Source organism: Ursus maritimus, unplaced genomic scaffold (genome assembly GCF_017311325.1).
Source record: "Ursus maritimus isolate PB19 unplaced genomic scaffold, ASM1731132v1 scaffold_17, whole genome shotgun sequence".
Lineage (NCBI taxonomy): Eukaryota > Metazoa > Chordata > Mammalia > Carnivora > Ursidae > Ursus > Ursus maritimus.
This window is the reverse complement of record NW_024424119.1, coordinates 46,626,163-46,637,572: the sequence shown is the minus strand read 5'-3', so window position 1 is coordinate 46,637,572 and position 11,410 is coordinate 46,626,163. Positions and strand designations below refer to the sequence as shown.

Here is an 11,410-nt window from a genome sequence, read left to right as displayed (position 1 = left end):
CGGGAGTCTGCTTCTCCCTCTGCCTGCCGCTCCCCCTACTTGTGGTCAGTCTCTCTCTCTCTGACAAATAAAATCTTAAACAAACAAACAAAAAAACAAAACAAAACTGAAAAAAACACAGCAATAACAAAACCAAAGAAATAAAGCACAGTTCCCAAATCCAGTTGGGTATCAACACATACACACACAAAATGAGACCCTGATACATAAAGAGAATTTAATGGATGCTCTGAGTAACTAAAACAAAACAAAACCAACAAAGCGGGCAGCCTCACTCCTCCCTCAGCTACCAGTCCTGCAGATATCTAGAAACGGTTCCTTAAAACACCTAGTTTTGTAAAAGCAGAACGCCTTTGGAACCGCTTTGTACCGTTTCTTTGCCCATCGCTCCAACTCAATAAGCTTACGCGAGCCCGGCACCGCGCTAGGCTCTTTGCAGGAATCCGGGAAAGCTAAGACTGGCATTTTCGCTACTTGCTCACCCCATCCGCACGCGGGATTTCAGGCAAGCGGGGGACGGTGCGGGTGCAAGTCCCATGTCTGTTTTCGTTTATTCTGCGAACGCTTTACTTAGTCCTGCCCTTGCGCCAGGACCACGGGAAGAAAGGCGCGAGAAGGAGGGCAACGGCAGCGTGTCAGTCCCCATGCTGCAGACAACGCCCCTAACCTCAGTTTCCCCAAGGGGGTGGGGGAAGCTCTAGCCCCGCCTCCGGGGCGGCCCCGGGAGCCGGCGGGGGCTGCGGGGACCCGCCCCCGCCCCCTCCGGCTTCCGCCTCCCGGGCCACGTCCCTGGCGCCCCACCGGAAGCTCCCGGCGGGCCGCGGGGAGGCGGCGGCGGCGGCGGCGCCGAGGTTGGTTGCACTGCACCCCGCCCCCACCCGCCCCACCCAGTCGCGGGTCGGCCCGAGGCTCCGCGGCCCCCGCCCCCGCGCTCCCCGGCCCGGGACGCCCCAGCTCCCGCTCGCTCGGGCGGGGGCTCCCCCAGTGCAGACCTCCCCGCGCGGCCCGTGACCAGGACTCCACCGCTGCGGAGCCCGCCTCCGCACTACCTACCCCAGTGCTTCCTGCGGGCCCCCGGGGCAGCCCAGGGGTTCGCCCATCCTTGACTAGTCGCCCGCGCTGCTCTGCTCTCGGCACGAGGCACGCACCTGGAGCTGTGGCGGTGGCGAGGGGACAGTCATCTGCCCCGGGCGGGGGCGGGGGGGGATGCACGAACGGGGCTAGAGGGAGAACAGGCAGGCAACACGGCGTTATCGAGCCGGGCGACTGGGAGGACAGGGGGCTGTGCTGGGTTTGGGGACGCGATGGGATCGCAAAGGTGGGCGCCCAACCCCATTCTGGGGGCAGACCACCGAGACTCCCAGGGGTCTGGTCCAAGTGCACCCCAAACGTCAAGTGGATGGCTGGCGGGCGGGGGGGGTGGTTTACGCGGCGCAGAGAGACTCCAACCTTGCGGATCCCCGCGGTGGAGTCACGAAGATGGGACCAATGGAGGTTCAGAGTAGAAGAGAAAAGGGGTCAAGGAAAAGATACAGCCAGAGAGGTGGGGGGTCGGGGAGCACACGGAATGGGGTACAAGGCAAGGAAGGGAATTTGAAAGGAGAGACCAAGAATGGGGTCAGGTGCTGGCCAGAGTGCTGGTTAGGTAGAAACTGGGACAGACCCTGAGCACTGGTGACCCCAACCTTGGGGAGATGGTTCCAGAGATTTGAGTGAGGAATTCTCTGTGTTGACAGTCTTTTCTACAAGTTCTGTTAAAATGTGGAGAGAGTGTAGATGCAGGAGAGGACTTGGGATAGGGTGGAATGTGTGGTTAGAGCACAGGCTCTGGGTTCGGGAGTCCCCACGCACTATCTGTGAGACCTTGGGCAAGTCACTTAACCAGTTTGTGCCTCAGTCCCTGATATGTAAAATGGGGATGATGATGACCATCCCTATCTCATTGGGCTCATGTGAAGATTAGATGAGGCGGTTAAAAGTACTTAACACAGCACTAAAATGCTGTACCTATTATTTTTCACTTTTATTATTGGAACAGCTTGGGCATATCTTGATGCGGATAGGGAAGATCTGGTAGAGAGAGAGGCATTGAAGACAGAGGGGAGAGAAAAGGGACCAGGGAGAAAGGGACCCAGAACTTGAATGGGGAGATGCCAAATGAAGGGAAAGAGGGAATTGGTGGGGATGCAGGGAAGTTTGCAGGCTTGGGGTCTGTGGTTAAGGGAGTGCCTTTCTGATAGGCCTTCTCTGAAGTAGGCCTCAAGGTCATTTGCTGAGAGCACCGGGCCATGGCTGGCCCAGGTGAGGGTGGAGGTCCCGATGTACACCTGCAGCAGTAGGGGGCCATGTCCTCTTTGCCAGCAGCCCCAATATCGTGCCAGGGAAGGGGGACGGTTGAATTTTTCTAGGGTCAGAGGACATCTGACCTGCCTTGCCGACTTGTAAGGCTCAAGTGAAGTTGATGGCTGTGGAAACACTGCAGAAGCATAATTTACCATCTTAATTCTTTTTCTTGATCTTGAGGCACTGGAAGGGCTGTGGCCGTCGTTGGGATGCAATGTCAGAGCGTTCCAAGCACTTGGCTTGGGCCGCATGCCATGCGAGGCTTCCACCCACCACCTCACTTGATCATTGCAACAGTCAGGTAAAGTAGACACTATTATTCTCCCCCACTTCACAGGTGCAAAGCCTGAGGTTCAGAGAAGTTAAAGACCATGTCCCAGGACCCACAGAGCGAGTACATGGAAGACTTAGGATCCCAACTCGGATCTGTCAGACCTCAAAGCCCAGGATTTGAAACCGCTATGAAAGTTTGCAAAATCCAGCAGGATGGGAAGAGGTGGAGGTGTCATCCCTTGCATTTGGTAGATGAGAAAACAGGCTGGATGTTCTGACCTCCAGTCCCAGCTCTGTAAGCACCACCAGGTCGCCTGGCTTTCATCTCTCATCTATGGGTAGAAAACATAGATGTTGGAGTTCCTCAGACCTGGTGCTAATGCTGTCCCCTACGGGGGCTTGTGACCTTGGACCAGGCATCTCGTTTCTCTGTGCCTGTGTGTTCGATTTCTGCTGTTCGATCCCCAGCAGGTCGCTCTGAGAAATAGGAAGGAAATGCCCAGCACACAGTAGACATTGCCAGAAGCTGTAGCTCCCACACAGCCGTGGATCGCCATGAGACCAGCTCCCTGTGACCAGTATTTATTTACAGCTTTGCTCTCAGAGCCGGGGAAGTGGTGGCGCCTGACCCAAGTGTGTGGCCACCTATGACTTCCTGAGTGGGGAAATGGGGGGAGGGCCCTGAGCAGTTCACGGTCCGGAGGCCTTACTTCAAAGGAGGGGGGAGGGCCCTGTGTTGTCACCATGACTGATGAGGAACGCCACAGGCAAGGTTGGGACATCAGAAGCCTCCCGGCTGCCTCGGGTTGCCTTGGCCATCAGGGTCCCAGAATCTTAGAGCCCAGAGGGGTCTTGGAGACAGCCTGTTACAAGTCCTTTTTTTTTTTTTATTTTAAATCAAGTCTCACTGTGAGGAAGTGACTTTTACCTGAGAGGGGCTCTGGCCAGGGCAGAGCTAAAGCGCCTGGAACTTGCATTTTTGGACCTGCCTCCAGAACCCTGGGGATTTCCACCAGGGCAGCGAGCACCCCCACCAAGAATTCTAAGCTGCTTTGAGGTCCCAGGGAACACAGACAAGTCCCCAGCTGTGACTCTCTGCCCTGCCCATGTCCCCAGGGAGGAGGAGGAGGGAGCCAGCAGCCGCCCAAGGTGCTCAGACAGGGAAACTCTAATAGCAGTTCCTGAAAATCTGGGGCACAGTTCTTTTTTCTCTCTGACTTGTTTTCTTTTTCTCTCTCACTTTAAAGAATGACTGGACACTCCTAAAGCCTTCTGTCACCATCCAGGGGATTTTTTGCACCACAGAGGGTAATTCCTGCCCCATCCCTGCTGTGACTCAGCTGTGACGTTGAACCACACAAGCCGACGAAAAGATAAAGTCGTCAGACTCCTGCTCACCAGGCAGAAGCCGCCTCTTCTCTCAGCACGGATTCCACAGGGCTGGTCTCTCCACAGTTGCTTAGACGGGAGCCCCTGGCCAACCTGGGACCCCAGGATGGCCTCTGGCCCAGCCAGCAGCCCCCACCCGGCCCCTGATGAGAACGAGTTTCCCTTTGGGTGCCCCCCCACCGTCTGCCAGGACCCATCAGAGCCCAGGGCCCTCTGCTGTGCCGCCTGTCTCTCTGAGCACGTGAGGTGAGGGGTCGGAGGAGCAGGGGGCGGGTGGGGAAAAGGTGTCAGGGAGGGGGCCCCTGACGGGAGGCAAGGGTGAGAGGAGCCGGTGGCTTTAGGCAGGTGACTTCACCCCATTGGGCCTGTTTCCACACCCTTTCCTTGTAGTCCCTGGCACTGGCCCTTCTAGTGATGGAGGGAGAAGTAGCCACTGGAAGATGTTAGCTCCCGTAGCGGAAGGCCAGCCAGGCTGGAGGGAGGGAGAGCCTCTGTACCCAGCAGAGCCGCTTACTGACTGCGTGGCCTCGTGCAAAGTGCCCAGCATCTTGAAGCCTCAGCTTCTTTAACTGTAAAATACCTCCAAAGGTATTTTCTACCAACCCAGGGTTGGTACAAGGCCCGACCTACAGTATACGGAAAAGTTCTTATAAGAACCAGTAGAACTCCCTTGGTAAATGACAAACTGCTATAAAATCCGAGCTGCTATAATACCACCCATCACCTTGTACTGTTTGCTGGCAACCCTTTTCAAGGAGACACACAGATATCTGTATTTATATATGCCTATATTTACATATTTCTATATAATATATTAAATTGTATATGTCTATATAAATACCTATTTATATAGATACACATTTTATATATGTATAGAATATAGTATACGTCATACATGTATATAATATGTAAAAATACGTATATATTTATATTTGTAATATAAATAACTCAGGTGTGACATTAATATGATCATCAGCATCCCCATCTTAAGCAACTATTAGGCACCTACTGCAGGCTAAGCACTCTTTCCTTGGATCATCAGAGGAGCCTTGAAAGGTGGATACTATTATTAGCCTGTTTTACAGATGGGGACAGTGAGGCCTAATGGAGAGACAACGTCAGCTTGCCCCAGGTCAGATTCCTGGCAGATGTGCTCCTAAACTGCCATGCGCCCCCATTGTGACCTTTGTTTGGGGCTTTACAGTGTCAGAAGGTGGGAAAACTGAATCAGGCAAGCTTGCGAAGTTCAAAGCCTCTGACAGAGGGCGGCTGTGAGGGGAGAGGATGTGGCTGTGGAAAAGCCAGGTAGGGAGTGAGGGGGCAGAGAGCAAAGCTTGACTGCTTGTAGCATCGAGCTGATGTTTCTGGGTTCATCTCAGTCTTTGGCTTCCCTCCCCATTCCTCCAAAACGTGACAGAGCAGGGGAGGGCGCTTACTGGGTGTCGGAGGGATCCAGGCCTGAGGCCTGAAGAGCTCTGCCCGGCTCCTGACTCAGTCTACTCTTGGCCAATGCATACGTCCTCAGGGCCTTGTTTTCCTCCCATGTAGGAAGGGCCTGACCGGTGGCTCTCACTGTGGGTCAGCATCACTTGGGAGCTTTCTGAAAGCACGTAGGTGCATGTGTCCCTCTGTTCAGAGTCTGACATCCACTCCTCGTTAAGAACCTTGGGTTAGTTCTCTGAGGCCCCTTCTCGTTCTAATGAACTGTGGTCATCTGTCATTCCTGAAAATCAGAGACCCAAAGCCAAACATATCTGCCATCCCTTACCTGAGCCCCTGGGGTCAGATGTATTTTGGAATTCAGAATTTTCCTGGTTTTAGCAAAGCAAGTCAGTAGCATTACTACATCATTCTTCCAGCAGAAATTGGGGCTGTCCCTTATAATCCAGCATATTAATATTTCTGCAATGAAACAGAAATAGTCACGCTCAGTGGGGTAAGGAAGGGTGACGATAGCCTCCGGTCACCCCAGGTCAGGTTTGGCTGCCAGCTAAGCTCACGGCAAACTACAGGAAGACATCAGGGGCACCTAGTCCTTTTGAGGTTCTGGAATGGTGGGTCTGGGGTGGTGGAGAGCCGGCTTACTGACATCAGCTGCCACACCAGGCAAGGTGTAGGCTTTGGAGCTATCAGGATGGAGGTTGGTGCCAGGAAGTCGTGAGTGCTTCACTCAGCAGGATTTGTTCCTGTGTCCCCAGGACCGGCGAGGATCAGATCTGTGCAAAATGCAGAGGGGACGACTCCCAGTCTGTAAGCCCGGGAAGCCTTCTGTCTCAGGAGAAGGTACGTGGCACAGCCAAAAAAGGGTATTTGACCATTTTTTTTCTCCTTTTGTCGAAGTTGAAGCCATTAGGCGCCTGCCCCTTGTCTACAGGCTGGACTGAACTCAGTTTGTAAGCAGTGAGGAGTCATATTCACAATAACAAAGTCACTTGCCCAAAGATACCTCTCTGATGCATGACAGATTCAGGGTGAGAGCACCAGTCTAGACCTGGGGTCTACAAGCTACAGCCTATGGGCCAACGCCAGCTTGCCACCCGGTTTTGTCTGGCCCACAACCTAAGAATGGTTTTTATATTTTAGATAGTTTGAAAAAGTCAAAAGAATGGCATTTTGTGACACATGAAAATTTTTAGGAAATTCAAACTTCTGTGTTCATAATTAAAGTTTTATTGGTACACAGCCACAACCCACTCATTTATGCATTGTCTGTGGCTGATTTTGCCCTGCAACGGCGGAGGTGAGTACTCGCAATAGAGGATTCAAAGCGCAAAATACTTGCTATCTGGCCCTTTATGGAGAAGCCTGTCACCTCTTGACCTAGACGGTTCTTTCTGCCCCGGTATGCCCTCAGACAGGGAGAAGTCCTTCTCTGCTTAGCTCTCAAGCTCTGCCAGGCTGTGCTTTGGTAGTGTGAGGGGCCAAAGAGACATTTTCAGGCACCACAGTTTAGAACTCTAGCCCTTCTGAGTTGGAAGAACCCTCACAGGTCTGTCTGTTCAGGGAAGAGGCTCCCACAGGCCAACCAGATCTGGTCCGTTCCCCCCAGGACATGACAAAGTGATAAAAGTAAGGAAATTGTGGTGAGTTTTTTTTAAAATTGAAACCTTTTCGTTTGTAGAACCAACCTTTGCTCTGGGATTATATCCTCCCTATCCGTGTCTTTGTACAAATGAAATGATGGTGATAGTCGATGATAGGATTTTTGATAATGTTTTTACCTGGTAAAATAAAAAAAATGGCAATCTTGTTCATCTTCCAATTAAAAAAAAAATAAATAAAAGCAAACTTGTATTGGCCCCAAGCTGTAAGAACCACTGCTCGAAATCTAACCCCCGGTCTTACACGTCAGGCCCCAACATCCACTGGGGAGTGTCAGCACAAAAGTCCCTAGTGACCGGCATCTCACCATGTGGCCACCCTCACTCTCTGTGAGGTTCCTGGCTGCTTTCAGCCAGAGCTCCCTCCTTGCCCTGAGACCACAGCCCAGTGCTCAGGAGCCTGGTGTCCGGGGATGGCGTCATAGATTCTGTGCATGGCCAAGGTACTGCTCACACCTGTTTGTCTATCTGTAAAATGAAGACGTGAAGTTTGGTCTGCAAGGCCAGTCCGGGACCTGTGATGTCCAGCTTACCTGTCCATGGCTGGCCGTAAAGAAGCCAGAGGCAGACAAGTCTTCACACCTTCTCCCTTCTCTGTTCCGGCCCGTCACCCTCAGAGAGCTGGAGGAATTTCTTGCCCCCACCGGAGTGGCCTCTGAGGGCTCTCCCATCCTCTTCTCAGCAGCCCCTCCCCTGCAGGCCCTCAAGGGAATCATAGTAAGGACCCATGCATTTTCTCAGAACTTTCCACTCTGCAACGTGATAAGAGCTAATTGGATACACTGACCCATGGCCTCCCTGTCTGGATGTCTTAGTGAGCTAGCCGTGAGATGCCTGCAGACCCGTACGTAGCTGTCTGTAGGGGCCGCCGTGCTCCACCTGCAAAGGGGAGGCCGTGTGCTCCCTGCCTTCTAAGGCTCCTGCCTGCTCGAGTGCCCCAGGAAGATTGTTTCCAATTTGTCTGATTTTTTTTCTCTTAACAAAATTAATACATATTCATTGTACAAATCTCAGATGATAGAGGTAAGAGATATTTTCAATCTCATAGTCCACTGGTTTTAATTTTCCATCTTTGTGAATGTGAAATCCGATGAGAGTACAAGTGGTCTGATTAAGGGGGAGCCTGGCACCTCATCCTTTTAGTTATCCCATTTCTTTCTCCTGTCCAAGACCCTGAGGGACTCTGGGGGCTCCTGGAGTCCTACAGAGCACAGTGTGATGCTTGCTGCCTTAAATCAGATAAAGTGACTCTGATGGTAGAATTATAGGTACTCTGGCAGCCTTCGGGGTGCGAGCGGGTGCTGCCTCCAGGGGGGCAAAGGCAACAGCAGGCCTCCTGCCCCGGCTTTCCCGCCTGATGTGATGTGACCCGCCCCAGTGAAAAGCAAAAAGCCGGGGCGTGGGGGGCGCGTGAGCCAGTGGTCTCACACCTGCACGAAGCCACAGACCGGAAAGACCAGAGGCTCCTCTGGCTCCTGACCCCAATGGGAACTTTGGGGGACTTTTGACCAAAGGAAAGCAGCTGATTAGAAGTCAATACTTTGCATATGCGGTCATTCTGAAGTTTGCGCATGCAGGAAAGCCTGGGGAACAGGGGTGCTGGGTGGCCAGAGACCGGCCACATCGATCCCAGAGGCGCCCAGCCTCGCGAACACCTCCCATGCCATCTGCTTATCAGCGTGTCCTCATCCTCTGACATCATTAGATTAATATCTCAGAAACGCTCACAGCCGTGGACCAGGAACTAATGGAAGACCCAGATATTAAAGGATCACTGTTGACCTAGTTAGAGGCCAGGTTCTTGCCTGGAATGACCTTCGTCTAGAAGTGACAGTGAAATAAGGAACAGCCCAGTGTCTGGAAAATAACGTTCAGTTCTGTCTGCCCGTGATCCTGTGAGGACGATTGGGGTAACTTTCTCCCCTTTCTCGGTGTCACTTGAAGTGTGTCGATCCTGTGACATCCTGTGTCATGGGTGGTGGTAATATCCCTGTTTTACCTAGATTTTAGGTAAGACATTGAGGCTGACTGACAAGGTGTGCCTGAACCAAAGTCCTATCACAAGGGAGAGGCAAACCCAGGTTCCAACCCCTGCGTCTTTTCTCAGTGGGTCACCCCAAGTGTTTTATGCAGATTTAAATAACACCGTCAGCCCTGAGTTCTGGAGTCCACCGGGTGCTACGGGAAAACAGGAATGGGCAAGACTGCTTTCAACTAGGACGCTCAGGCGGGGCTTCCTGGAGGAGGTGGCTGTTGAGCTGAGCCGAAGTTGCCAAAGAGGAAACAGGCTCTGATACAGAGGAGGGCAGGAGCTGACAGGCAGATACAGACTGACCAGGTTCCCCCCTGTCACGGTGAAGGACCTCTGTCCCTCAGCACCAGCTGACCCGCGAGCAGAACCCGAGCCGGCCTGTGGGTCCAGTGCAGCAGTGGGGTCAGTGTTTGGCACGCTGTTCCAGTGGCTTCACAGAGCTCTTCTGCTCCTGGCACCGTCTTCGTGCTCACATTCTCAGAAGCCCACAGGTCCCCTAGTGGGGGGCCTCTTGCTGGGACCCCCTGCTGACCCCATCACAAAGGGCCTGGGTGAGCACGGTGGCCCAGAATCCCACACACCCCCAGACTTCTCGGACACAGACAGAAGGACAAGGATTTTGTTTTCTGTTTCTGTTTCCTCCTCAGAGAAAATTCCACTGTGGATTTTATTTTTAGCCATTTGCAAACACTGAGGCCACTCACAGGGGCCGCTTGTGGCACCAGACATACCAGGCTTGGCCCAGGACAGATGCCCTATTCCTCCTCTGCAGCCCTAGCCTGATTCCCTCTCCTGGCCCCTCCGTCCCCACCCTTTAGGTGAGGCCACCCTTCGGGTAAGCCGAGAACTCTCCGGTTGGGAGGAAGGACCGTGATCATGGACTCTAGGTCCCCAGCCTCTACCTCACCTTTGCCCGGAATTGGCGTCGCCCCCTGCAAATCCCTGGCCATCCCTGAGCTTCGGATTCCCCACTTACACGAGAAGCAGAGCCTCAGAGCTCCGACCTCCTTGTGGTGCTGTGAGATGGACGGGGCCGTGCTTGCACAGCTGCTGAGAAAGCAGCAAACCCTTGCAAGGTCTCGTAACTGGGACAGAAGAGCCAGATCCAGGTGACTCCTCAGTGTTCACGCTTCGTGGGACCGCAGACCGGCCCTTACTCAGCTTTCCATCTGCATTAAGAGGAAGCTAATCCCACCCAGCCTGCCTCCAAACGTCACTGCAGGGATCCTCTGAGAAAACGCAAGAATGCTTTGGTCCCGTGTAAATACAAACACAGTTAGGATGTTCCTCATCTCCCCGAGGAAATCCAATGGCAGAATAGGGTTTTATAGGATTAGTTATTAAGAGTTCAAGATGTGAGAGGGGCGTCTAGGTGGCTCAGTCAGGTAAGCATCCAACTCTTGATTTTGGCTCTCATGATCTCGGGGTCCTGGGTTCAAGCCCTGCATTGGGCTCTCCACTCAACGGGGAGTCTGCTTGAGGATTCTCTCCCTTTCCCTCTCCTTCTGCCCATCTCCCTGCTTATGCTGTCTCTCAAATAGATAGTCATTTTTAAAAAGTTCAAGATGGGAGAATTAAATGAGAAGCATGTATATGACAGCCCTGGGAGAAATGAAAAAAAAAAACAAAAAACGATATTCCAAGGGCAGTGCTTTATCCATGGAATAAAAATACGAATAATATACTCCTACAGCTACTACTTATGGCTAACATTTATTGAGCGCTAAGGTAGGCAGAATGGTGTTCTCCAAAGATGTCCACATCCTAACCCCCAGAACCTGTGAATATGGTACCTTACGTGGCTGGATTTGTCTGCTTCGGCCGCCATCACAAAACACCGCAGATCGGGTGGCATAAACGACAGAGATGTCTTTTCTCACAGTTTTGGAGGCAAGAAGCTGAAGGCAGGGTGGGTTTCATCCGAGGCCTCTCTCCCAGCTTGTAGACGCTGCCTTCTTCCAGTATCATCGTATCATCCTCCTGGTGTCCGAATGTTCTCTTGTTATAAGGACACCAGTCGTATTGGAGGAGGGCCATCCTGCTGCCCTCATTTTAACTTCGTTACCTCTGTAAAGACTCTGTCCCCAAATGCAGTCATGTTCTGGGGGTTGGGATTCCCAACTCTGCCCATAACAATGGCAAAAGGGACCTTGCAGATGTAATTAAATTAAGGATTAAATTGAGATGGAGAGATCACCCTGGATTATCTAGGTGGCTCCAGGGTCATCACAAAGGTCCTCAGAAGAGGGAGACAAGCGTCAGAGCCGGAGAG

The 11,410-nt window shown here is 52.6% G+C and overlaps 1 protein-coding gene across 5 annotated transcripts in view; it reads left to right on the top strand.

Moving 5' to 3' along the window:
- Positions 1–815: 815 nt before the first annotated feature.
- TRAF1 (TNF receptor associated factor 1) overlaps positions 816–11,410 on the top strand; it is a 21,263-nt gene continuing 10,668 nt past the window's right edge. Inside the window, exons 1-4 of one of the 5 annotated variants that reach the window (XM_040631810.1) lie at positions 816–851; positions 2,524–2,644; positions 3,864–4,251; positions 6,204–6,288. In XM_040631810.1, the coding sequence (XP_040487744.1) occupies positions 4,112–4,251; positions 6,204–6,288 (225 nt within the window). In that variant the 5' untranslated portion in view covers positions 816–851; positions 2,524–2,644; positions 3,864–4,111. Of the gene's footprint in view, positions 852–1,058; positions 1,319–1,469; positions 2,645–2,711; positions 2,912–3,406; positions 3,766–3,863; positions 4,252–6,203; positions 6,289–11,410 lie in introns of those variants that run through there. The other 4 variants (XM_040631809.1, XM_040631807.1, XM_040631812.1 and 1 more) reach the window with 4 other exon arrangements.